The sequence below is a fragment of the Manihot esculenta genome, chromosome 15 (assembly GCF_001659605.2).
Source record: "Manihot esculenta cultivar AM560-2 chromosome 15, M.esculenta_v8, whole genome shotgun sequence".
In the NCBI taxonomy this organism is placed as follows: Eukaryota; Viridiplantae; Streptophyta; class Magnoliopsida; order Malpighiales; family Euphorbiaceae; genus Manihot; species Manihot esculenta.
Genome location: NC_035175.2, coordinates 30,317,937 through 30,345,451, shown reverse-complemented (window position 1 = coordinate 30,345,451; position 27,515 = coordinate 30,317,937). Strand labels below are relative to the sequence as shown.

General features: G+C 32.3%; 2 protein-coding genes across 3 annotated transcripts; both read left to right on the top strand.

Moving 5' to 3' along the window:
- Positions 1 to 13,284: 13,284 nt before the first annotated feature.
- LOC110602208 (CLP protease regulatory subunit CLPX1, mitochondrial) lies at positions 13,285 to 24,144 on the top strand. Of its 2 annotated transcripts, XM_021739666.2 has the most exons (15): positions 13,286 to 14,340; positions 15,001 to 15,062; positions 15,359 to 15,459; positions 15,603 to 15,682; positions 16,005 to 16,055; positions 16,689 to 16,763; positions 16,856 to 16,933; positions 20,376 to 20,432; positions 21,500 to 21,570; positions 21,684 to 21,783; positions 21,952 to 22,056; positions 22,560 to 22,622; positions 22,697 to 22,819; positions 22,943 to 23,101; positions 23,563 to 24,144. In XM_021739666.2, the coding sequence occupies exons 1-15, from the start codon at positions 13,408 to 13,410 to the stop codon at positions 23,632 to 23,634; spliced, it is 2,130 nt and encodes a 709-aa protein (XP_021595358.1). In that variant the 5' UTR covers positions 13,286 to 13,407; the 3' UTR covers positions 23,635 to 24,144. The 2 variants fall into 2 exon arrangements, with proteins under 2 accessions (XP_043807218.1, XP_021595358.1); XM_043951283.1 differs by lacking the exon at positions 22,560 to 22,622 and having other exon boundaries at positions 13,285 to 14,340.
- A 1,238-nt stretch (positions 24,145 to 25,382) lies between these two features.
- LOC110602749 (probable fructokinase-5) lies at positions 25,383 to 26,754 on the top strand. The gene is made up of 5 exons (XM_021740345.2): positions 25,383 to 25,579; positions 25,647 to 26,057; positions 26,143 to 26,277; positions 26,381 to 26,497; positions 26,602 to 26,754. Exons 1-5 carry the CDS (start codon positions 25,388 to 25,390, stop codon positions 26,734 to 26,736), a joined length of 990 nt encoding a protein of 329 aa, XP_021596037.1. The 5' UTR covers positions 25,383 to 25,387; the 3' UTR covers positions 26,737 to 26,754.
- Positions 26,755 to 27,515: the final 761 nt, after the last annotated feature.

Genomic DNA, 27,515 nt, shown 5'->3' with positions numbered 1-27,515 from the left:
AAGGTTTCAAAGGTTATTTGCCCATAGTCGTATAAGCTAACCAAACTTAATGGTCAAGTTATTTCCCATGCCTGGAATATTTCTAATTTAAGAAAATTTTATCAATAATGAGTTAACAAGGTATTTCTTTCATATGTCGTTTATCCCAGTGACAAGGAACAATAGATTGCTTCCCACAAAAGGAAGAAAGAATAGAGAAATCAGCAGAGGCCACAAGGCAGTTTTTGCCATGCTAGTTCACAAGGCGATTCCCGCCAAACCATTCAGGCATTGATCTCACTAAACAAGGCCACAACGCAATTTCCGCCACGCCAAGTCACAAGGCGGTTTCCACTAGACCATTCGGGCGTTGGTCTCACTAAATAAGGCCACAAAGTAGGTTTTGCCAGTCCAGGTCACAAGGCAATTTTCGTGAGACCATTCGGGCATTGGTCTCACTAAACAAGACTACAAGACAGTTTTCGTTAGGCTAGGTAACAAGACGGTCCCTGCTAGACCATTCGGACATTGGTCTCGCTAAGCAAAAGGTCATAAGGCATACTTAGCTAGGCGACGAATCAAACAACAGTCTTTAAAAATAGGTCATCGGCACCAAACAACCACGAGAGGGTGTACTGATCCCCAAGAGATGAAGGCGGGTACCACTTAAAGGATAAATTCAACAAGGCGGACCTTACAACCATAAATCAAGATGAACAAATTGGCTAAAAAACCCTCATTACAAAAACACCCAAGGAGCCTTATGGTGCAAAGGCAGGCCACATATCCATGTATTCATTCTATTTTACTAAAGTTCTATAAGTTATAAAATGGGAGTTAAAATCCACAAAAGAATATGTCTTTGTTGCCAAATAAGATAGGCCGAATAAGCATCTTCATTTACAAAAATATTACAAAGAGCTAAAAGGGACTCGAATAAAGTCTCTATTACATCAGAACCTTCAAAAATCTATTAACAGAAACTCCATCTCATCCTATGGGAAGACATCGCTTGACAAGTCATGTGGAGAACGATCTCTCCAACTACCTTCCTAGCCTTGCCCTCAGAATCAATCTTGCGTACTCCAACCTCTTTCCTTAAGGTCACAATACTGAAAAAGCACTATAGTCAGGCTGGTTGCAGCTTTCAGTACCAAAATAGTATGATTGCACCTTCATGAAGGTCCAAGGATCATGACACCAAAGAGATATTATAGTCAGGCTAGATACAGCCTTTAGCGGTATGATCGCGCCTCCACAAAAACTCACCTCCAGCTGTCCTTTGTAGATCATGGTGATATCTCCCACACAGATCTAGTTTTCCTTAAAAATAAGAAAGAAAGTGTCCCATTCCATATCTCCTGAAGATGGTAGTCGCAAAACACAAAAGAGAAAGGAAGGTTCTTATACAGTAGCATAGCCGACAAAGTCTTTCATATGGACCAAAGAATAAGGCCACCATTATGATCAAATTGAGGCAGAATGATGCAAACAGTCAAATTGTGCCATGTGATAAAAAAAAACAAAATATCACAATCAAATCTGAAAAATCAAAGACCAGCGAGGGACCTCTGATGATACATAAACAATTGTCAAAAGAAGACTGTGAGTTGTCGCTATATGATAGAGCATAAATTAGTCCATTTTATCTTGATATTATTGATGATTATTTACATGATTTCTGCTTAATTTAGTGCTTTTGATATTATTTTGCAGAAAATGGTGTAAAAGGACATTTTAGAGAAAATCCCCCTAAAATTGCCTTAATTGGAGCAAAAGAGTGCAAGCCTGCCAAGTTGAAATCAAGTCAAGCTAAATAAGAAAAGTTCTAAATAAGGAAAGTGGCAAATATGGAAAGAACATTCAGCCAAGACAATTTGAAATTCAAATTTCAAAACTCCAAGTAGTCTTTTCCTTATTCAAGAAGCCAAGTCTCAAGTTGCCATAAATGAAGAGCCAAATAAGGAAAGTATTTTGAAATTCAAATCTCCAAGATTCATATTCAAATTTTGAATTTCAAGATTCAGCTTAGTAAGGAAGCCAAATCCCAAGATCACATGTTTCCCACTTCATGCCATCCACATTCAAAATTCAAATTGCAAAAGGAGGCTCCACCTTCCTTAATTGTGCATGGGCGGCAAGGATAGTATGAAGACAAGTCTTGGACACCTTGGGCAATATCTTGAAGACACTTGGGCAGCAAGCAAAGACCAAAGGCCCCACTCCTTGCACTTGAACACATGCCCCACGTTTTTCCCTTCTCACATGTGCATGGATGGCACATCTTGGACCAAGGGCATTTTGGGCAGCCTCTTGACACTTTGGGCAGCCTCTTCACTAATTAGGAAGCAAGTATCATCTAGAGCAACACTTTTCAAGTATAAAAAGACACATAAGGAGCCTCCCCATGCTCTTTGAAGCCCCCTTGGAGGCACCTACGGGATTGCAAGTGGCCACATCTCTGCTTCTACCTTTCTTCTTTTTTTTTATATTTTTTTTTGTTTTTATTTCAGCCATGAGAGGCTGAAACCCTTTATTCTAGTTGAAGATTAGGTGATACTTTAGTTGTTATATGGATTGGGAGACTTGATCAAACATTGTTTAACTTTTGGTTGTTCAATATTTGTGCAATTTCATGCTTGATTTCAATAATGCTTTGTTGTTTAGATCTACGTTGATTCTTGATTGCAAAGTAATAATATGTTAGTTCGATGATTTAAGTCCATAATTACTTGGATTATTCAAATATAAGAACACTTGGTGTAAAAACTAAGGAAATTGTATGATCTAACGACATCTCATGCGTTTGAGTAGTTAGGATTAGATCTCTCTATTTCTTAATGCAATTGACAGTTGTTTTGATGCCTAAAGCCCAAGGACGTTCCTTGGCAACTTTTTAATTAGTAATTAATTAGAGGACGTTCCCTAATTGGTTTATGATTAAGGAGAGACATGGTGGTGAGAAGCTTCTTCCATCTCCATAACTAATCTATTAAATTTATTAAGGGAAACTAAGTGTCAATGATCAGTCCCAACAACTAAAGTGGATCCAACTCTTCAACTAGATCTTTCTCATATTTGATTTCTCTTTATTTCTTTTTACTATTTGCTTCTTTTATTGTTTTCAGTTTTAGATCTCTTGAATCAATCTCAAAACCCCCCCTTTTTACTTTCAGTTTAGTTGGTTTCAAATTTATCTCGTTTCAGTTTGTTTTGCTTTCAGTTTATTTTGCTTTCAGTTTATTTTGCTTTCCGTTTATTTTACTTTCAGTTTATTTTGCTTTCAGTTTATTTTGCTTTCCGTTTATTTTGCTTTCAGTTTATTTAGCTTTCAGTTTATTTTGCTTTTCGTTTATCTCGTTTCAGTTTATTTCTCTTTCAATTTATTTTTGTTTCAGTTAATTCTCTTGGTCTTGATAAGGAAAATAGGTAAGTTCTCAATTCCCTGTGGATTCGATCCTTTCACCACTATCTACGGTTGTAAAATTGTTGATAACCAGAAAGGTTATTTTTGACCGGCTTCGACAACCGCGAGTCACTATAGGATAGAGCCACGTGAAAAGGACTGTATATGTAGGACAAACAGTCCATCACAAAGAAGGAAGATTCGGATACCACAATACCTGATTCATCATCAAGATTTGCTCTCAACCCGAATAGGGTGAGTTTCGGCATAAAGTTACCATTAATGAGCACTGTCTAGAGTACCTTCATTTATGCCTGTACTTAATGGATCACCAACCTGTTAGCCGGCAATATCCCTTATCGAGCAGCCGGCCACATCATTGCCGGATTATCAAGAGATGCGCTATTTATCTCCACCTTCTTATAGTATAAAAAGAGAAGAATCACACAAGTCAATGTACACTATTCTCTAACATAAAAGTTCTAAACAACTCATTACATTATCTCTATCCACCGATATACTAACTTGAGTATCGGAGTGGCTGCCGTAGGCACCCATCACTACCTGACATCTTCTTCCTTGTAGGTTCTAGCCAATCACAACACGGTTCTCCATTCCGGCCATATCATCCATCTTACCTCAGCAATATCAATTGTAATAATATATTTTATATCTCGTATAGTTGCAATATAATATTATAAATTATATTATTAAATTTATACGATTATATTTAAAGAATTTAAATTTTAATTTTATAAAATATTAAATAGTATATGGTAAAAAATTATAAATAAGTAAGAGTACAAACAAAATAAGTTATTTGTATATTATTTGAGATTTAACGAAATTAAAGTTAGTTTATTGTATGTATATATACTCCTTTTCATTATTTTTTATATGTAATAATCAGTTAGCTCAATAAATTAAATTATTTATATAATTTAAAAAGTTAATCACAAAAAAACATATATTTTTTATTTTGTTGCAATTATACCTATACTTTTTTTTTTACCAATTAAACTCTGACTTTTTAAAATTGTTCCAAATACATCCAACTATTACTTGTGCCATTAAAAAACTAATGGAATCACCATATTATTCGCCATGTCAATACCATATCACCACACTAACTCAGCAAAATTTAGAATTAATTGTCAAAAAAACCATATACTTTACTTTTGTTACAATTCTATTTTATATTTTTATTTTTTGTCAATTAAACTATATCATTTTAATGACTTACCAAATACACCCTACTGTTACTTATATAGTTAGAAACTTACAAAATTATCACGCTTACCCATTTCTACTATTAAATATATTTAAAAATTACTATTTATATTAATATTCAATTTTTTTTATTTTTATTAATAATTTTATAATAACGATTTATTTTAATCTTATTTTGACTAAAATCATTACTAACCAACTTTTCTTGAATCGGTTTAATATACTTACTATTTAGCACTACTTTTAAAACTTAAATATATTAGTTATGAACTATTAAAAAATAATTTAAAAAATATTTAACATGATTCAGCTTAAAAATATTAAAAATAATAAAATAATTTTTTAGGATGCATTTTTTAAAATTATTCTTTTAACTCTCAAGTATAATGCTAATCCACAACTTTTTTTTTTTAAATTATACTAATATTTAGAGTGGTTTCTAATGTCGTTTAAAATGATGACGTGGCCGAAAACGGAGATATGCTGTGATTGGCTAAACCTGCAAGGAAGAGGATGTAAGGTGGTGGAAAGTGTTCATGGTAGCCACTTCGACGCTCAAGTCAATTTATTGAATAATTGAGAGAATGCAATGAATTGCTTAGAACTTGAGCAATATTTAAGAATAGCATACCTTTACCTCTGTGATCATCCTCCTTTTATTTTATAAGAAGGTAGGTATAAATATAGTATTTTCTGATAATCTGGTGATGATGTGGCCGGCTATTTGGTAAAAAATCTTTTCCAGCTAACTGGTCAAGAATCCCATGATCGAAGGCGTGAAGGGAATATGCTAAATTGTAACTGTTAACGGTAACTTCCTTATGGAGTCTCGCCCTAAAGTTATGAGGGTGAATCTTGTCCGACCTGAGGCCGGCCTATCCTGAAGCGTCTGGATCTCCTTTTCTCTTTGGATTCGAGCACCATGGTCGTCCGGGCCTTTCTTTCTACGGGTGGGATTGCATATTGGTTTATCAGATCTTTGCCATGTGATTCAGTCTTGTGGTGATAATTCACTGCCTACTTTGGCCAAGTCTCATGTAGCATCAGAGGTCTTCCCCCCGCTGGCCTTTGATTCTTTAGATTTGAAAGTAACAATTGTCTTCATAATCTGGATCATGTGACTTGTTTGTCCGGGCTAAGCACATGATGTCCTTGTTTTCTTCTTGCTTGCCCTACTGATCAGTTAGGTTTAAGATATTGTCTCGGCAAAAATTAATCCGAGTGAAATAACAATGCTTGACAAGTTTCAGGGCATTTTTCAGCCCTTGCGAGCTTCCAAGCATTTTTCTAACCCTTACGAACTCCTTAACCTTTTTCTAGCCTTTACAGGTATTTTTCTAGTCATGATCCTAGCCCTGGCGTGCTTTCGGACTTTCTCTAACCCTGACAAGCTTTCTGGCATCAAATGCTTTTGCGAGCTTCTAGGCATTTTTCTAACCCTTACGAGCTCCTTAGCCTTTTCTGGCCTTTACTGCTTCTAGATATTTTTCAACCCTGGCGTGCTTCCGGAATTTCTCTAGCCCAAATAAATTTTTGGGTATCAAATGCCTTTGCGAGCTTCTCATAAAAGTGGGATTATCACCCAGCAAGTCAGTTTGGCATATACTCACCTTGTGGCCCAGCGTCAAACGTCTTAGAAATTTTTTATGAGCAGGGCTAACACCCAGTCTCCTAGCCTGGTGTATACTCGCCTTGAGGCCTGGCATTCAATGACTTAGAAACTTTTCATGAAGCGGGACTAACACCCAGTAGGTCAGCCTGGTGTGTATCCGCCTTGTGGTCTGGCATTAAATGCCTTAGAAACTTCTCGGGACTAACACTTGGTAGGTCAGCCTGACGTGTACTCGCCTTGTGGTCTGACATCAAATGCCTTGGAAACTTCTTGGGACTAACACTCGGTAGGTCGGCTTGACATATATCCACCTTAAGGCCTGGCATCAATGCCTTAGGAACTTCTCGGGACTAACATGCAGTCTCCTGGCCTGGCAGATGCCCAACTTGCAGCCTGGCATTCAATGCCTTATAAACTTCTTGTGAGCGGGACTAACGCTCGGTAGGTCGACTTGGCGTGTACTCGCCTTGTGGCCTGGCATCAAATGCCTTAAGAACTTCTCGAGACTAACACCTAGTAGATCAGGCTGACTTGTACCCACCTTGAGGCCTGGTATCAAATGTCTTAATATGAGGGACCTATGCCTGAATGGCCTTACAACCTTTTATGAATTTTTTTTTTGTGGACCAATGATTGGATTATGGCCTGGTAAATGCCTTGTGGCCTAGTATGAGATGTCTTATTATGCAATAGCTATGCCCAGATGGCCATGTGGCCTTTTTTTAAATGTGTTTTCACAAACCATCACCTAGATTATGGCCTGACAAATGCTTTCTGGCCTTTGTTCTTATCTCCACGCTTTCATCCATCCAACGAATATGATTTTCCTATCGAAAAAGGAGCTTGAAGAATGCATTCTAGTTTTATAACATTACCATAAAGCATAAAAGTTTTTCTAATAATAAAATAAAAGACTCGATTGTCTAATTTGAATGTTTTCAAGACTCAGAGTTTGACTCAGGAGGTGGACATCTATGATATTCTCTTATTGTCACCCCTATTAATGCTCGGTCCTCCTGCAAATATATGAGCAACCCCCACAGGTTCATTGTCGAGGGGTGGTTTTGAAAATTGTTACCTTGCGCTCGTCTCCTATCTCTCCTACTCTTTCTGATGAACTTTCAAAGTGTGTCATTCCTTATTAGCCTATCAATCTCGTCTTTCAAGTGCCAGCACTCCTCCATTGCATATTTATGGTTTTCATGAAAATGGTAGTGTCTGGTCCTATCTCGTTTTTTATCTTTCTTAGGGTTAAGTTTGAGAGGCCACTTGATCTTCTTGTTATTTTTTCTAATTCACATTAGAATATGCGTTTGTGAATCATTTAATGGGGTGTAATTCTTATACTTACTTTGGTCGCCCCTCCTTTGGGAGACTGGGTAACATTTATGTTCTCCCCTGTATCCTTGCTTTTTCAGCTTTTGGTCTTGTTTTTGGCTCATTCTTTTCTCCTCTTCCTGACCTCCTTAGTACCTTGGAGCAGCCCATACCAGCTTCTAGCCGAAGTCCTTCGGGGCATCGTCTGATGACTCCTCTTCTTCGAATTTGTCCTTTCCTTTGGACCGTGCTTAGATTGCCCCTGTCCGAGGCCTTGAGGTATCATCGAGGACTTCTTCCGTTTGTTTGGGAACCACAAGTGATGCATCTTTTCGAGCTTTGTGTTGCTAAAAAATAATCTACAATCTTCTGACGTACTGGAGTATTTGCTCAATGCTCATATTGTTGGGGTCCGCTTCACTGACCATAGGGGGTTTATCTTGGTCGCTTCCCAGAGTGGAACTAATGATAGCATCCTCATTGGTAGCCACCTTAGCTGCAACTCGGGACTTATCAGCTATTTCCAAAGATAAAAGAGGAATTTCTTTTTAAGAGAAAAGGGGTAAGAGATAGGTTTTAATCTAAATAAATAAAGAGAATTCGATGGATTTTTCAATAACATAAACTAAATGATGTTGCTGAAAATAAAATGATGACGTGGTCAGAATGGAGTTGTGCTGTAATTGGCTGAACCTGTAAGGAAGAGGATGTAAGGTGGTGGTGGTGGGTGCCCACAGCAGCCAGTCCGACACCTAAGTCAGTTTATTGAATAATGAAGAGAATGCAATGAATTGCTTAGAACTTGAGTAGTATTCAAAAATATCTTTATGTTTGTGATTGTCCTCCTTTTATATTGTAAGAAGGTAAGTATAAATATAGTATTTACTAATAATTCGACGATGATGTGGTCGACTTTTTGGTAAAAAATCTTCACCAGCTAATTAGTCGAGAATTTCATGATTGAAGGCGTGAAGGGAATCTACTAGATTATAGCTATTAATGATAATTTCCTTATGAAGCCTCGCTTGAAGTTATGAGGGCGAGTCTTGTCCAATTTGAGATCGACCCATTATGAAGCGCTTGGGTCTCCTTTTCTCTTTGAATCTAGGCACTATGGTCGTACGGACCTTTCTTTCTACGGGTGGTACTACATATTGATTTATCATATTCTTGTCACATGACTCAGTCTTATAGTGACAGCTTACTGCCTATTTTGTGCGGATTTCATGTAGCATCAGCTTCAAAAAGATTAATAATATATGGATTAAATATTTTATTATCTAGACTCACTTGATTAAATAATTAAAACAATATGTAATTCATTTAAAATTATAAATTCAATCTCCATTTCTCCATGTCTGTGAAAAAATTATTAATAAAATAGATAATCACAAAAAAACTCTTTACTTTTAATTTTGTTACAATTTTTCTATTAGTTTTTAACCGCACAAGTAATAGCAGGGTATAATTGAATCAATTTTAAAAGGTCAAAGTTTAATTGGTAAAAAAAAATATAAAGTATAATTACAACAAAATCAAAAGTATACCTTTTTTTTTGTCATTATCTCTAATTTAAATATGACTCTCTCAGTTAACTATTAAATATTATTAATAATATTATAAAATAATGGTATATTTTAATTAATTATTAAAAAATTTTAACTATATTATTAAAATAATAACTTAATTAATTAAGTATACTTTATTTTATCTAAATAGATATATATGTATTTATTATTTCAACCGTAAAATATTTTATAGTTTTTAGTTATACGAGTGATAATCACATGTTATATATACATATCAATTACACATTTATCTTTTGATCAAAATTATATATTTGATAACTATACATAAAAAAATATAATATTTTTACTGAAAACTGTATTAAATTTATATTGATATTAATATTATTATTATTTAAATATTAGATGAATTGATAAAAAAACATTCAATATTTACATATATCTGTATTTTAATTTTAATTTTTTTATTTTAGTTTAATTGATCAAATTTTTATATTTTAGTGTAATTTTAATCAATTTTAAAATTTTTAAATTTAATAATTTATATGATCATTTAATTGTTTAATTGGTATACTACTTATATTATTATTATTATTACAAATTAATGTCTTAAATGACTGAAAAAATTCAATATTTACATTATTTTGTGTTTTAATTAAATGTTTAAATTTTAGTTGGCTCAAGATTAGCATTTAGATATAGTTTTAATCAATTTTCAAAAATTAAAATATAAAAATTTAAATAGAATATTAAATATAATATTTTATTATTTTTTAAATATAAATTAATTTTATATATAAAAATAATATTAACTCATATTTAATTATAGTTAATGATATATTTAATTATAAAAATAATAATAATGTAACCGTTAAATATATGGCTTTAAAATAGATAGATTTTATTTTATAAAGATTTTATAATAAATATATTATTTTTAATTGTTTTATATATATTGTTTTTGGATTAAATAATATATTTATTATAAAATATTTATAATTACTACTTTAAAATAAAATTTGTTACTGTTGAATATGAAAACTATATATTTAACAATTGTTTATCATTAATTTTAATTTTAAAAATTAATTAAAATTACGCATAAATATAAATATTGAACTAATTTATCAAAAGTTTAAATATTTATATTAAAATATAAAATAATACAAATATTAGATTTTTCCGATCAATTTTTTAAATTAAAATTTTTACATCAATAATTATTTAAAATTATAAAATATAATAGATAAATTTAAAATATTATAAATAATAATTAAGCTAGATATAATGTTTATTATTATAGGATACAAAAATGTTTATGTATGAAAAATAATCAAATTGGAAAAATTTATGTTTTTTTTTTTTGAAAAAGAAATCGGGAATTGGAGAAATAGAACTGAAAACCTCTCAAATTTATGTACTTACCATTATATTAAGCATGTGAATGCAGAAAAATTATATTTTTTATTATATATATTGTCTAGTGAATTAATAATCTTATATTTATTTCATTAACATAATAAAACCATTTTATATATCAATAGTAACAGAAACATTATTTATAAAACATTTAAGATATATAAGTTAGAATTAAGTTATAGCTACTGATAACCGCTGGGTCTCTACCCTCCCAGGCCGGGTTAGGACTCATAATAGCGAAGGTCGGCTCAAAACTCGGAACACCTCAAAGAAAGCCTGCCCACAATAATGTGAACCTGAAGATATCAGCCGATTCGGGCCATCTTTGAGTCCAGAACCTGCTGTGTTGAAGCCAGCCCCGTGATGAGATCCAAGGATAGGCAGCAGACCCGGTCTTTTCATAGCCTTCTTGCACGCGCTCTAAGGAGAATTAAATGGCCGCTTGACATGAGTAAGGAGAACTGACACCACTGTACGTACGGAGCTGAATGATAGAGACAGATGTCCCTATAGTAGAAAGGTCGTTAGACGTCATTAGTTAGAAAAAGAATAAAGGGAGAGGGACACTCTTCCCTCGAACTAAACCATTGTAAACCCTATTTTCCAGATTTCAGAACATCAGCTACTAATTATAATATCAATTACCAATAACAGCTATTAGCTATATCTAACACGTTATCAATTATATTTAAAAGCTAAAATCAAACAGTTTTTTAATTTTTAAATAGTCAAATTTAAGTTTCGGTTATTTCATAAGAAATTTTTTTTATTTTTTAATATTTAAAATAATTATAAAACTTAGTTAATAAAAAATATTTTTTAATTAAAATATTATTAAATAAAAAAAAACTATTTTGTTCACTTTGAGACCCTTAATTATTAACACAATTATATATAAATTTATTAATATTTTTTATTTTCTAACATATGAATAAATAACTGAAAATAAATTTTTTTAAATATATATATTCTATAAAGATAATTTTCCATGAAAATTTTTCTACAAACAAATGTAACCTTAATTAATTTCTAGTTTAATTCTATTTCACTCTCTATTTCTGCATTCAAGCACTCTCATTTAATTACGGTAATTCTTGCTGCATTCAGTGAAATCAGTTCCATAATTATCCAATTTTTGAAGTCATAGCACATCTATTAGTTTGACATACTCAATATTTAGTAGGAGTATAAACAAACTGAATCGAATCAAGTTTTAAAGAGTTTAAACTTGATTCGTTAAAATATTTTTGAGTTCCAGCCGAATTTGAGTTTTACTCATTTTGAACTCGGACCGAATATTAAAAAGTTCAAATTTGTCTCCTTTAGCAAATGAGTTTAGACGAGTCAAATTTTTACCGAATTTAATCTCGAATAGTTTACAAGTAGTTTAATTTATTTACATGCATAATAGTTGTTAACGATAACTTTCGCTGTGAAGTTGAAAGAGTAAGCCTGTCCGACCTGAGACCGACCTATCTTGAGACTGACCTGAAGTATCTGAATCTTCTTTTCTCTTGATTTCAGACACTATGATCATCCAAAGATTTCCTTCTAAGAGTGGGATCGCGTTTTATGAAATTCTGTTTTATGGTAACAGCATTATCTATTTTAAACTATTGTTGTGTAATAATAATAATATTAAATAAAATAAAATATTATATATTTTAATCTTTATTTTTTTTATATTTTAAATTTTTATTAGCCTACTACATATATACATATAAATAAAAATTTTGTATTAAAATTATTAAAGTTAATGACTAAAATTGAAGTAAATATAAAATAATTGACTTTTTTATTTAAAATTTAAGTTAATGTCTAAATTATGATTAAAAAAGTAAAATTCGAAACACTAAACTATCCTAATTTAACAATGAATTTTAACAGAAAATTATTTTATTAACAGAAAGAAATTTTAATTATTATATTATTTATTATTAAAATAATAAAAACTAAATTATAAATTTTATTGAATCCCAGAAACTTTACTATAAATTATTTTAAATTATAATATAAATAATATTTAATAGGATTAGGTGAAAATTCCCTATGTTAACCGATGCTTTCACCCTACTTAAAACAAATAAATTTAGTATTTAGTTTTTATATATTATCATTATTAATAAGTTAATTTTTTTATTTTAAATAATTTATTAAAATATTTTTATATTTTCTTTTTATTAATAAAATAGTTATTTTATTTAATTATATTTATTTTTACTATTAAAAATATAATAAAAAATTTAATTATCCATTTTGAGAAAGAGGAGAAAAAAATATTTTAATAAATTTTTAAAAATATAAAATTGATTTGCTAATAATAATAATATTTAGAAATTAAATAAAAAAATTTATTGTGGATAAAATTGAGTTTAAATTTTTTTTTTAATTTTTATTTATTTTTAATAAAAAAATGAAAAAAATTATATTATTAATGTAAAAGAAAAAGTATTTTAATAAATTTATAAAAATATAAAAATTAATTTGTTAATAATAATAATATTTAAAAATTAAATAATAAATCTCTCAAAATAATATTAAAGGTTTTTTAAAAATAAATTAAAAAAAACTCTCTCCCTGAATTTGAAATATCCGGTGCCGTTCGGTAACGGGACCATGGCCGTCCTAGCATTTCCTAATATGCAAACCCCTGAAAAGTAGGTGAAGACGTGAAGTACAATCAACCGAGATGAGGTCAAACTGTTAAAATTTAGAAAATTACTCTCATTAAGTTGGCAGCCCCACAGTAAAAAAATAAAAAATAAAAAAAACAAGAGAAGAAATGAATAGATATAGAAAAGAAATTTCTCTCTCTCCGTCTTCTTTCTTCTTCAGCATTTCTGTATTATAAGTGTCTTCTTAATTTCTTCCATTTTCTTCTGTATAGATCTGTTTCTCTTCTTGAATATCTTCTAATTATGTCTGCCATGGGAAGATGGAAGAAGCTCAACCACATTCCTCTCGTTTTTTCCCCTCCATATCGCTCTGTGCACCGCTTCTCCACAGTCTACACCCATTTGAACTATCTCAACGTCGGATGCAACCGCCGGCGAGACCCTTTCGTCGGGTTTCAAGAGAGATACAAGTGGGACAATGGCTTTGGTTCTGCTGGAGGTGGTGGGAATTCCAATGGTGGTGATTCTGATATTCGCAAAATTAGGGCTGAAACTAATTGCCCACGCTGTTACAAGCACATGGATCTCCTCTTCTCTAATCGTCACTTTGCTTCTCCTAGTCTAGATTTGAATCCAATTCACCATTACTCCAATCGTGGAGGACCTAATAATAGTAGTTCTGATCATAATAATGATAAAAATGATTCTAGTTCTAGCAGCAGCAGCTTTCAGGCCGTTAATTTTTGCTTCAGTTGTAAAACCGCCTATTACTTCCGTCCTTACAAGAATGCTCCTCTTCAGGGTAGCTTTATTGAAATTGGCAGAGTTAGTAACAATAATTCTAAACCGAAGAACCGAAATTCCTCCACCAAACAATCCAATAGCGCTACTGAGAATTACACTAATGCTATTAGTAAAAGACTCAGGGCCTCCTTTTGGGATACTTTCAGAACCTATGCGGGAGACCCACCTGGGAATTGTCCTCCCCCTGGTGGGAATGTCCTGGCCGTTCATACTCCACCTGCCTCGCCATTTGCTCCGGGGGTTAATGTGATTAGAGCCAGCGGACCAGGTGGAGGAGCTGGCTCAAATGGTGGTGGTAATGGTGGAGCAGCTGGAGGAGGAGAAAGGAGTGGTGGATGGGGTGGATCTAATTTGGGGAAGGATTTGCCTACGCCGAAGGAGATTCGCAAGGGTCTTGATAAGTTCGTTATTGGTCAAAACAGAGCCAAAAAGGTTTGCTCTTGTAACTTTTATGTCATTTGTATTATTTTACATCCATATTTCATCGCTTAATATCATTATTTGATATATGACTAAATTGGGTTTCCTGTTAACATAAATCTAAGACATTATCATCTTCAATATAATCTTGCATGACAATCATATCCTGTTGGGCTTCTAGTTCATTGAATTTATATGCCTCAACTTAGTTATATGCAAGCACAATGTGTACTCAATCATCACCCTTTCATTCTTGGTTGGTCATTTTGAATTAAATTTATGAACCTTAATGTTTTTCTGTGGGAGTGGGACATTGTCAACCTGACATTTTGATTAGGCATTTGCCTGGTTTTTTTAATTGTACTCTGTTCATCCTGTACTTACAGAAGCTAGTAGTGCTAATATGAACCTTGTACTTAATATTTTCTGTGGGATACTGTAAACCTGACATTTTGATTATGCATGTGCTTGGTTTTTATCATTGTACTCTGTTCATCCTGTACATGCAGAAGCTAATAGCACTAATGAATTTAAAAGTGACCTTGTTTACATGCAATGAGTCATTTAGGTTAATAACATCAAACGTTGAATGATGCTCTTGTTTCTGTGAGTTGTATTGATCCATTCAATTAGCTTGATATTGAGTGTTGTATAATCTTTTATGCGTTGCAGGTGCTTTCAGTAGCCGTCTACAATCACTATAAGAGGATTTACCATGCCTCTTTGCAGAAAGGGTTAGTTTTCACTTATTTCCTGACCTTGTCATATTTCAATGTCCACAATTATTGACCCATAGGTTCATACTAATAATCAACATTCTTTTCCCATTAATAGCAATTTTTTTTCAGCAGTTTCAAATTGTTGTCTCTGATTTTTCTCTTCTTGATTGACTCTTATAACTCTTATGAAACAATGCTGGCAACGTTTTTTCAGCATTTTAAAAATGGTATCGCTGATTTTTCTAATCTTATTTGACTTATGAAACAGCTAGTCTGAATGTAACACCTTCATTATGAATCTGTAATACTAGGTTAGTAGCAGAATCAGGAATTTCAGATGCAAGAGATGATGATGATGATAATGTGGAGCTAGAAAAGAGCAATGTGCTCTTGATGGGTCCAACTGGCTCAGGTTTGGTCTCTATACTTTGTTTACATGTTTTTCTGCTGCAAGCAATAATAGACACCAGCGTTTCCTGCATTATTATATTGTTTTCTTTAAAGCTTCAGAATTTATAATTCCGAACTTTTTGTCCTAACTTTCATGTGAAACAGGCAAGACATTGCTTGCAAAAACACTAGCGCGCTTTGTTAATGTCCCATTTGTCATTGCTGATGCAACAGCCTTAACTCAGGCAAGTCACTTTTATGTTAATGTCCTATTATGAATTAGTGAATTTACCTCATTGCTTCTCTCCAGTTAGTGTTAAACATCCAAGCAGAAATTTTCAACTTTTAGGTCCAACTTTTGAACTAATTCTTTTATTTCCTTGATTTTTGGTGTTCCATTATGCTTGGAATTCAAAGGACACAATACTTAACGGTATAAAGTGAAACTGTGAAGCATGATTGTTGTTTTCTTCCATGTGAACTAGTGCTTAACCGTTGTGCACTTTACTGACCGATGTTATCTATTCCATGTTCAACTGAAAAGGGCTTTTCTTCTTTTTTGTACAGGCTGGTTATGTTGGTGAAGATGTTGAGTCCATATTGTATAAATTACTCACGGTATATTCCAGTTTTGCTTATTATTGCTTAGTGCTGTTGCGGAAGTTCAGCACACAATTCTTTTTTCAGTTCCACTATTCTGTTGTGGAAATTTTGTTATTTTGTGTGATAATTTCTTTTTTGTTTGTAGTTTTTGCTGTTGGACAAATTAGTTCTACACATAAAACCTTTGTTATGTATATTGTATCTCTGAATGACCATGCAGCTTCCTCCCTAGTCAATGAATTTACTCTGCTCCTCAACAAAGTTAACATCATTTCTGCTTTAAGAATATTGTTCGCATATAAGAAAAAGAATTCATTTATGAAGTTCCCACAAGTTCTCATTGCATATACAGGGTTTACATTATAAAGTTTTCATTGCATATGCAGTGTCTGCATTATCTTAATATACATGTTAAATTAAAAGAATTTGCTGAAATTATAATTTATGACTTTTTTTTGGTTATTTGGTATCAATTTGAATTGAATTGCTAAATTGAAACCAATAGAATTGATAAAATTGAGATCAATTATTTGCTAAAACTGATAATTCATGAAAAGGTTGCAGCTTCTTTGGTCATTACTTTTTTTTTTCTCCCTTACATAACTATTATTCCATTGCATGCTGGACTTATTCTTTATTGGCATTTAGGCAGCTGGGTTCAATGTGCAAGCAGCTCAGCAAGGGATAGTCTACATTGATGAAGTTGATAAGATAACTAAGAAGGTTTTCAATTTTCTGTCTCGTCATCTGGATAATTTAATATTTAGGTGTTCATTTTGTTTTTCAAACGCTTCTTAATTGGGGTTGCTTTGCAGGCTGAGAGCTTACACATTAGCAGAGATGTTTCAGGTGAGGGTGTCCAGCAGGCTTTGTTGAAGATGCTAGAAGGAAATGTGAGTAACTCATCTGTACACTGCTGATGGATTGGTTATATTTTCTTATTAATATATTTCTATCAAGTTTCTTTGGCTTAACATGTGCGACCCTGGTTGTGGAAATTAGTAACTGTTTGTTAATATTTTCTCTTCTTGAAAGTTAAGCACATCTGATAGATATATGAATTTTCTATCACTAAAAACGAATTTGTGCCTTCATGGAGGTGGTGGATGCTCCATGTACTTTCTCTTGGAGATCTCCATGGAAAGAAACACATTCTTGACATTGAGTTGGTGTAAAAGCCAATCATAAGCAGGAGCCAAAGAAATGAATAAGTGAATAGAAGCAGGTTTGCTATAAGAGAATGTATTAGAATAATCAATCCGATAGGTTTGAGCATAAAATTTGGCAATAAGGCAAGCTTTAAAACAAGCCACAAAACCATATAGATCAACCTTCACTTTACAAACCCATTTACTACCAATAACTTTCTTGCTTGTGGGCCAAGACACCAAATCCCAAGTACCATTAGCATCAAAAGCCGCAATTCTCTTTTACAGCTGCACTCCAACCAAGATGGGACAAAATTTCAGTATCAGTTTTATGAACAGAGATATATTCTAAGGACATTATGAAACTATGAGAAGAAGACAGATGATTGTAAGAAATAGAAGACAATCTAGGGTAAGTGTATTGTTGTTTACCTTGGTGAAGAGCATTAGGAACTAAGGAAGATCGAGGCTAGGATTTGGGTTGGTAGGGAATGGATTTGACGATGAAGAAGCTAGTGGAAAACACGAGTCATGAGTCAAATCTTTGAAAATAAACATGATTTGTAAGAGGGCGAGTAATCATTGGTCCAAGTGGCAAGAGGATTTTGTCAACTAGACTTTTGAGTGATTGTATAAACTAGGAAGTCATCGTCCTCCTCCCGAATCATATAAACAGGAGAGGAAGAGAAGAATGAAGTGGATTCAAAGGAATATGCATGCTTTTGGAATAATTACAGAAAGGTATTTGAGAGATATTTTAGCGATTCTTAACAACTCACAAAGCTTTGGAAGACAAAGAAATGCATGTGTCACTGAAATAGAAATACCAAGAAAAAGAATGAATACAAGAAGAAATAGGACCACCAAAACAAAAATCGCACCAAGTGTTAAAGCACATAGAGGAGTGCACTGAACTAGACAGCAGCTCATAGCATTGTGCCATAGGCTTTAAGGAGACACCAGAAAAGGAAGCCCATGCACAATGATAGCGAACACGTCCTCATGTGCCAACACATGGAGTAACACTAAAAAACTAAACTACTGCTTGGGGCAACTAGTTAGAGAATCGATGGCTGGATTTTGAGACAAGGCAAATTGGTGGCAATGGAGCTTCTTGGGAGAAAGGGAGGGGGGGGGGTTGTGTAGCAAGGAGGGGAGAGAAGAAGCTCAACCTAGAGGGGTGACCTAAAATTACAGTAGCTGAAACTTAAAATTGAGGAAAAAAAGTAAGTATCAGAAGGTAGCTCTAATAGCATGTATGAAAATCAATATTTTCATACATTCACAAAACAATTAATGCATATTTATATGCACTTAACTTATAATCATGTTAACTTAATAGTACGTAATTCCTTATAATTATGCAATTTAAATAGGACCATACAAGTAGGAAAAAATAATAGTTAACCTTCCTTTCTATGATAGTTAATATTGGGCATGTTCTACCATTATATTATGTTATACATCATTCTTCATCAATGCACATTTTTGACTTGTTGAATGGTTTAATAAACAACTGTTTGAATTTTCATTCAATCCTATTAGAAGAAGATTATATTGTTTTTTTTTCTTTTTGACATAGGCTCAAGCATGTTGCAGCAGTTTTAGGCTTAGCCTAAGTCCTGAGTAAATAAAGAACAACTGGTATATAAATATATATATATATATATATTGTTGGCAGGAACCTTTAGGAAAATATGAAACCCAAGGTTGGATTGTTTCTTAGATGGGCCTCGGGCTTCAGGGAGAAATATATTAGCGAAGTCCAACATTTTTACAAGACGAGTGGTTCTACTTATTAATGATGATAATGGTGTGATTGATGTGCAACATGACGCATTTAAAATTGATGTATAATTCCTTTGAAAGAGATAAGCTTTTCCATTTTTTCGTTCCATTGGACAATACAACAGTTACTTTTGAAGTCTGATTTATATTAATCTTAGTTATTTAAAATTATGTAACATGTAGTCATCATTTTCAATATTTAAATAGTCATAAATTAGCACTTCTAACCTCGTTGTTTCAACTACGATTTGTCAATATCAATGGTTCAATATTATATGATTGAATATAGATATTGTGATGAAGGTCTTTCCTTATCAAACTTAATGCATTTTGATAAGTTGAAGAGAGTATCTGTTATTCAATTGATGCATGATAACGGAAAATGATTACATTATCTTTTTCTAATAATTGAATCTAATATGCTTTTGTGATTACTGATTGCATCAAAGTAATGGGTTCTAACGAGTTAAATGTGTAAGTTTTGAATACATTAACAGGTTACTCTTACAGTGAGTAAATTATGTAGTTCTATTGATAACCCTAGCACATATTTGAACTAGAAAATTTAGGGGACAGAAGTATAAAGGATCATGATGCCATTATTACATGGTGCTTTTAGTAGGGATATTATTTTAATGAAGGATTTCTTCAAGTACAAGTGCAAGCCCAAAGATATTAGCACACTGTGATCATTTGGTGTTAATTATATTGACTTGTTTATACTAGTTTTCATGCCTTAGCTTTTTTTAGCACTTTCGTGTAGCAATGTGCATAGTCCTTAGGAGACGTGAACCAAATGGAAGAACCATATTGAACAAACGAGAACTGTACCAAATCGAATTTAGTATACTGTTTAAGTTTGGTTTTGGTTTTTGGTTCTGTTTTTTATTCTTTACTAGGAATTGAACCGAAACCATCCAGGAATCGTATTGAACTAGAATTACCGAGAATCGATTTTGTACGCATAATTTTATTATTTTAAGGATATATTACATATTTTATATGAAAATGTGTATTAGGAAGTTTAAATAGTAATTCAAGTATGATTTTTCAAGAATAGAGTTGCATAAAATTGTTTTAAGAATCAAAGCCTAAACCCAAATCGAATAACTGAGAACTGAATCGAGTGGGAACTGCACGAGTGAAGAGCTGAATCGAATCCGTACTTAAATTCAAGTTCAATTTACGTTCCTAGGTAGACCATGAATTGAAATGTGATACAAACAATGTTCCTCTCCTTCTCCCATTTATTGTTTATTGCCACTAGAGGAGGAGAACCCCTCTTTTTGAAATCACCTTTTCTAGTTGAACTCTTCAAGGAAAACAAAAGGAATTAGTTTTAGAACTGTCAGCAAGATCTTTTCTTGTGGAATAAAAGTGATGTTTTCTTTTTGTTTAGATAGTGAATGTTCCTGAGAAGGGGGCAAGGAAGCATCCTCGGGGGGATAACATACAGGTAACAACCCCAAATATTCTGCTCATTTCATTTAGATAATTATAGTTTTGCTTCTTTATGGAATTTATAATTAATATGTTAATGTTCTTAGGGTTCTAGATGCGATTCTTTAATTACATATTCTTTTTATTAGTTCTTGGATAATTACCATTTCTAAAACAAGAAAGTATTCTCTTTACATGCTTGCTTGGGGGTTTTAGTGATTGGAGATTACTGATGCATTTGGAATTCACAAGAAGGGCACATGGAGAAGCTATAAAAGCATCTTTAGTTCCCATCTCATAAGAATAAGCCTAGTGAATCTTTTTATCCCTAATCTAAGAACCATACCAAACAACAACAATAGATGTCCTAAACCTCTCAACATTAACAACAGCAACAAAACAATGCCTAATGTCCATGATAGTTAATAAATACAGCTTAGGGGATCAAGTCTCACATGGGCCGTGTGTAAAAAAAAAATTGAAGGGTACATGAGTGAAGATAAGCAGCATTCAGTTCAAACAAAAAGAATCCGACCAGGATCGAATTAATTCAGAAATTTGATTTGGTTCAGTTTCACTTTTGTATATTTTGATTTATTCGGTTCGGTTTGATTTAGTCATTTTGAGAAAAAATAATTCAGTAAAATTTGAATTGAAATATCTTTAATATGAAGAAGATTATAACTTTCTCTCATGTGGCTTGGTGTTAAATTGCATTATAGCTTCTCAAGGACTTAGAGGTCCTGGTTTTGATTCCCAGCCTAAGCTGCTTCTGTGTCTTCTTCTTCTTCTCTCTCTCTCTCTCTCTCTCTCTCTCTCTCTCTCTCGCTTGCTCGCTCTTTATTATTATTATTAATAATAATAATAACTAAACCTTAATCTTAATCATCCAATCTCCTGAATTAATCTTATCCAAGCCAATCCTTACTATATAAACATTTTTTCACAAATGCTACATGCTTCCTCTCATCCTCATTTGTTTGCACGCTGGCCACCTCCCTCTTTTGCTCTTTGTTCTCTTCGCCTTTTCTTTGCAAATTTATCCTGTTTGAACTCCTACATTAATGCACATATATCATGCAGATAGATACAAAAGATATCCTGTTTATAGTTGGTGGAGCATTTGTGGATCTTGATAAGACTGTTTCGGAGAGGTAAAATTCTTCCAAATTCTAATGACATTCCATACAGAAATTCTGTGAATATAATTTTCTTCTGTTTCAGGCATTATAAACATGAAAGTTGAAAATGTTTTGATATTTATTAGGCGGCAAGATTCATCAATTGGATTTGGGGCACCTATTCGTGCTAATATGAGAGCAAGTGGAATAACTAATGCTGCAGTCACATCATCTTTGCTTGAATCTGTAAGAATGAAGATCTTTTAAGTCATTCAGATCTCAGATTGAAACTTAGAACTTACAGTTCCTGTTTATCAATTTTTTCCCCTTAGTTAAGTATGCTGCTACTTAGCAGGAAAGGAGTTGTGGATGGAAAATTCTTGCATGCTAACTTGAGTTAATTTTCCGTTGCAGGCTGAAAGTACTGATCTTGTAGCATATGGCCTTATACCAGAATTTATTAGTCGTTTTCCTATATTAGTTAGCTTGTCAGCTCTTACTGAAGACCAACTTGTGCAGGTAATACTTCATTCCATTATTCTAATTGTTGGATATTTTTACCCCTTCTCATGTCTTGTGGCGGCATGTCTATATATTTCGGTTGTTTGTGAATGTCTGATATAGGAGCATACTTCATTAACTGATTGTAGAACGGTACTCTTGAGACTCAAGTATAATGCTTAATAATATCTACTTCCAGAAGTACTTTAAGATGTATTAACCTAGTTTAGCAGCCAAAGTTTGACTTTGCTTAACATTGTGCAAAGTAGTTCAAGAGCATGTTTTCTATTTATTTTATATTTGTTTGTGTCATTAATATCTATTTGGCCTTTGTAAAACTCTAAATTTTAAATGGTTTGCTTTTAGCCCATTTTGGTTTTTGTTTAGCCCATTTTGACTATGTGATGCCTTTTCATGATGTACTCTTCATTCTCTGCTACCCTTGAAAATGAGCAAACAGACTGATTAGAACTCATGCCCAAAATCTTCTTTTGTATAATTTTTTTGCTTTTGGTGGACAGGTCCTCACAGAACCAAAAAATGCTCTAGGAAAGCAGTACAAGAAATTATTTAGCATGAATAACGTATGATGCTATGTCTCTCTATCACTTTACTCGTCTCTTCTGTCTCTCTCTAAGCATGGAAAATTAAATTTCAGGTGAAGCTACATTTTACAGAGAAAGCACTAAGATTGATTGCCCAAAAGGCACTGGCTAAGAATACTGGTGCTAGGGGTTTAAGAGCCATACTAGAGAGTATTCTAACTGAAGCAATGTATGAGGTAAGTAAGACTCCTAACGCTTATGTGGAGGTGGGAAAACAGAAAGATACTGTCAAGTGACAGTATAGTGTTTGCTTACAGGTATTAAATATATTAACTTATTTCATTGGTTGAATATTCCAGATTCCTGATTTAGAAACAGGAAGGGATAGAGTAGATGCCGTTGCAGTCGATGAAGAGTCTGTAGGTTCAGTAAAAGCTCCTGGATGTGGCGGAAAAATTCTTCGAGGGGATGGTGCATTGGAGCGCTACCTTGCAGAATACAAGCTGAAGGAATCAGGGGTATATATCTATACGTAGTTTATGATGAGTGTTTACAACCTTTTTATTTGGACTGGATTTTACATATAATAAAACATTAGAAGTTGAATGCTTCACATATTATTCTGCAAATGCTGATCAAACTAGGAATTCTGAATTGAATTCAAAAGGCAATATTATAATCAAACTGAAGTGGTAAAATGAAATACAAAATCCTTCAAATTGTTTGTTTGTTCCATATGTGAAAATATGGATTTGATCTAGGCATGAATTTCCTTCAAATTAACTTGTAAGGTGCAGTTCCTGTATCGAATTATTTGGTTTCTTGGTTTTAAGAAGAAATATTTTGCCTTTAGGAAGATGTAAAATTATCACTCACTTGATGGCCTACTCTAATTGTTATTATTTAGTATTAATCTAGTTTTCATGGGTAAAATCATTTTTGGCTGGAAAGCTAATTACTTCCATATTTATGCTTGTAGGAAAATGATAAGACTGCTGATGCAGAGTTGCAAGGTGAATCAGAAGTATCATCAAGGGCCATGAGTATGTAAGCAAATACCATACGGCAGTCAGTCATAGTTAATATGGTATATTCCCTGGTCAGAACAAGACATTCCGGTTTAAGGTTCAGAGGGATTGGAGCCGAAATCAGAAACAAAGAGTCTCTTAGTTCCGGTTTAATTCCAATTTGAAATTTTCATATAATTTTTTTTTTTTACATCTCTCAAGGAAAGAATATCTGATTCTAAACGAACCAGCCAGTTCAAGGCCAGTTTTGGTCAAACTTTATCCGGCTTCGATTTCGGCTTCAGATTTGACTGGTTCGGTCCTGATTCCAAACTGGACCATTACCAGGCATAATTGTTACGATTTGTAAAATTGATGTTTCGATTTGTAAAAGTCACATTTCTTAATTGGATGTAATTATAACGTGGCATCTGATGAGAAAAAGAGGAATTGATAAAAGAAAAAATGTACATTGCTAGTTTAAGCAGCAGTATGTACAAAACTTAAAGCTTAATTTGATTAAAGAAATGTACATTATCAGTTCCCAACATAATCTTGTGGTTTATCTCTACATTTATATTTATGTTTTTGTTGGATTATATATTCTACTTAGCACTCTCCAAATCTTATTTACGAGGTTTGCATATATACATCCGAATCCGATCAGTTCTTCAGCAATATTCTTACTTGATAATGTCACGCCATAAAAAAAAATAAAAGCTATATTCTTCTTATATGAGGATTTATAGAGAATTTATAAAATTGTGGTGCAAGAGATTTTGTTATGATATTTTAAGTGATTAGGGAGATTTTTGTAATAATAAAATGCAAAATATCCTTAAAATTAAGATGACAGAAAAAAATTACCCACGATCTCAAAAACAATACGAGAAATGATGTTGGACGTTTCGATATTTGGAATGAGTTGTAATCTGGTTTTCGATATCTTGGTTTGTTTGTTTCATGCTCAACTCGGATTATATATGAATATGAAGGGAAACACTTGCTTAGGTTGTTGGGTAAATACGGATTTATATATATTCGATTAACGGATTTATATATAATCAGTTTTCTCTCTTAATTAAAATTTAAAATTCAAAATTATTCTGTAATCAATTAATAAAACTGAATTATTAATTGGATTAAAATAAATTTTTAAATTAAATTTCAAATAAAATCAATCTGGTTTCAGTTTGAATGAAATAATCTGATTTCAGTTTTGAACTATCCTTTAGTTGGGTTTATTTCGTTTGGAAAAAAAGCTCTCATTTGTAAAACAAAACAAATTCTTACAGAATATTCTTTATTTTTCTTTTAACATAATATTTTTAAAAAATTAAAACAATTACTTCTTTCAAATTAGCAAAAAAATTTAATTGAATTCTTCTAAATTTTTTTAATTTCAGATAATATATTTAAATTTTTGATTTAGACGAAGATAAGCTTTTCCTAGACTATCATCAAGTGTTAAAAAAAAAAAAAAGAAATTTTACTGGCTAATATTAATTAATGGTTTAATTTCTTAAAATTTTTATTATAATCCAATGTTGGAATAAGCTTTGTTGAAGATTTTACATGGGTGTGACTGGAAACATGTATTAGGATATGCAAGAAATGGTCAACAATGGCAATCACAAATCCCATAATATCTCAATCTCCATTAAATCATATCCAAATCTAGATTTAGTAAACAAATAATCCAAGATAATTTGCTAACAGATATTCTTACTATCTATATATACACAGACAGATCACACAGATTATACATCCAACAAAATATATTAAAAGAAAGAAAAAATGACAATCTCAGCAGCAAACAATAGCCCATTGATAGTGGCTTTTGGAGAAATGCTCATTGATTTTGTGCCGGATGTCGCCGGCGTTTCCCTTGCAGAATCCGGTGGTTTCTTGAAAGCACCTGGTGGTGCACCTGCCAATGTTGCCTGTGCTATCACCAAGCATGGTGGTGCCTCTGCCTTCATTGGCAAGGTAAGCTTCCTAATTTGATCCATCCATTGATTTTGTTGATTTTTATTAATTTTATTTTTTGAAATAGGTTGGAGATGATGAGTTTGGTCATATGCTGGTTGATATCCTGAAGAAGAATGGTGTAAAAACTGAAGGAGTGTGCTTTGATCAACAAGCAAGAACTGCATTAGCTTTTGTGACACTGAAGAAGAATGGAGAGAGGGAGTTCATGTTCTATAGAAACCCTAGTGCTGATATGCTTCTAAAAGAATCGGAATTAAACATGGGTCTCATTAATCAGGCTAAGATATTTCACTACGGATCTATAAGCTTGATATCGGAGCCATGCAGATCGGCTCACATTGCAGCCATTAAAGCCGCTAAGGCAGCTGGGATTTTTCTTTCTTATGATCCTAATCTAAGGCTCCCTCTTTGGCCTTCTCCTGAGGCTGCCAGAGAAGGGATCAAAAGCATCTGGAAGGAAGCTGATTTCATCAAGGTGATTAATTAATTTTTTTTAATATATAATTAACTTGTCATTCTAAGGAAATTTGAAATTAATATAATTATTAATGATTTGGCAGGTGAGTGATGATGAGGTGGAATTTCTAACACAAGGAGATGCAAGTAAGGAAGAAGTGGTGCTTTCTCTATGGCATGATGGTCTCAAATTGCTTGTTGTGACTGATGGAGAAAAGGGTTGCAGATATTTCACTAAGGCATAATTTCCGTTTAATCTTTTCTTTCTTTTTTTTTTTTCCTATAATTTTCAGGCAATTTATTTATCTATTTTTAATAAAACATTGATTTTTTTTTTCACAGAATTTCAAAGGAAAGATTGGTGGGTTTTCAGTGAATACAGTGGATACAACTGGAGCTGGTGATTCTTTTGTTGGTGCACTTCTTTTCTCTATGGCCAAGGATACTTCAATTTTTCAAGTAATATATGTTTATTAATTTTTTTTTTTTTGAAATGGGTTTATTAATTTATAATTAAAGTGCTTAATTATTATTATTTTTTTATATTAATTGATGTAATGCAGGATGAAGGGAAATTGAAAGAGGCTTTGGTATTTGCAAATGCATGTGGAGCAATTTGTACAACTCAGAAAGGAGCAATTCCAGCACTTCCTTCCACTAATGATGCTCTTGCTCTTATCAAGTCCAACACCAACTAATTAATTAGCATCAAGGACTTAAATTATTTAGTAGTTGTTTTTCTTTTTTTTCTTTTTTTTAATTTGCATGTTCAGTCAATAAGCATTCCTTCAATGTTAATATTTTTTTTCTTATTAGAAATAGAATTAGAAACCACTCTTGCATGGAAAAAAAATTAATAAAATTAATATTATTTTTTTTTTAAAAAATGAGAATCTAATGTAAGTCCCATGTACATGCTATCATGGTGAATGGTGAATGTGAAACTTTTGTAAATAAAACAATGTATTGAATAATTTTCAAAGTTGATGTTCTCCAAAGCCTGACTATAAAAATATTGATTTAATAATATAATATTTTGATATATTTAAGAGGGAATTGCCAATTAAATCGTTCAGTTTAGATAAATATACCTCTACCTTTTAATAGATATAATATAGAGATATACTTAATTTTTATATTATATTATTATTATTATTATTATTATTATTATTATTATTATTATTATTAATTATTGTATAAATCATAAAAGATACGTGCTTTGTTATTTAATTTTTAATATATAGTTATTTATTTTTTATTTTAAAATATTTTTATTTTTCTTATAATATCTTACACCTCTATCTCATAAAAGATGTACTTGTTTTTCTTTTTCATTTATCTCAAATTATATATATATATATTTTGAAAAGTCAAATTATAAATTTTTTAATAATAATTATATATTATATTCTTTTAAAAAATGGTTAGTTGCAAAAATAATTAGAAAATATAAAATAAAATTTTTGTTTTAGACAAA

What these genes read in the sequence shown, in the direction of transcription:
- LOC110602208 (XM_021739666.2), top strand. Translation starts at nt 13,408, where the DNA reads ATGTCTGCCATGGGAAGATGGAAGAAGCTCAACCACATTCCTCTCGTT. An exon ending in GTCAAAACAGAGCCAAAAAG is followed by an intron (nt 14,341 to 15,000) that starts GTTTGCTCTTGT and finishes TATGCGTTGCAG; the next exon opens with GTGCTTTCAGTAGCCGTCTA. An exon ending in CATGCCTCTTTGCAGAAAGG is followed by an intron (nt 15,063 to 15,358) that starts GTTAGTTTTCAC and finishes CTGTAATACTAG; the next exon opens with GTTAGTAGCAGAATCAGGAA.
- LOC110602749 (XM_021740345.2), top strand. Translation starts at nt 25,388, where the DNA reads ATGACAATCTCAGCAGCAAACAATAGCCCATTGATAGTGGCTTTTGGA. An exon ending in CCTCTGCCTTCATTGGCAAG is followed by an intron (nt 25,580 to 25,646) that starts GTAAGCTTCCTA and finishes TTTTTGAAATAG; the next exon opens with GTTGGAGATGATGAGTTTGG. An exon ending in AGGAAGCTGATTTCATCAAG is followed by an intron (nt 26,058 to 26,142) that starts GTGATTAATTAA and finishes ATGATTTGGCAG; the next exon opens with GTGAGTGATGATGAGGTGGA.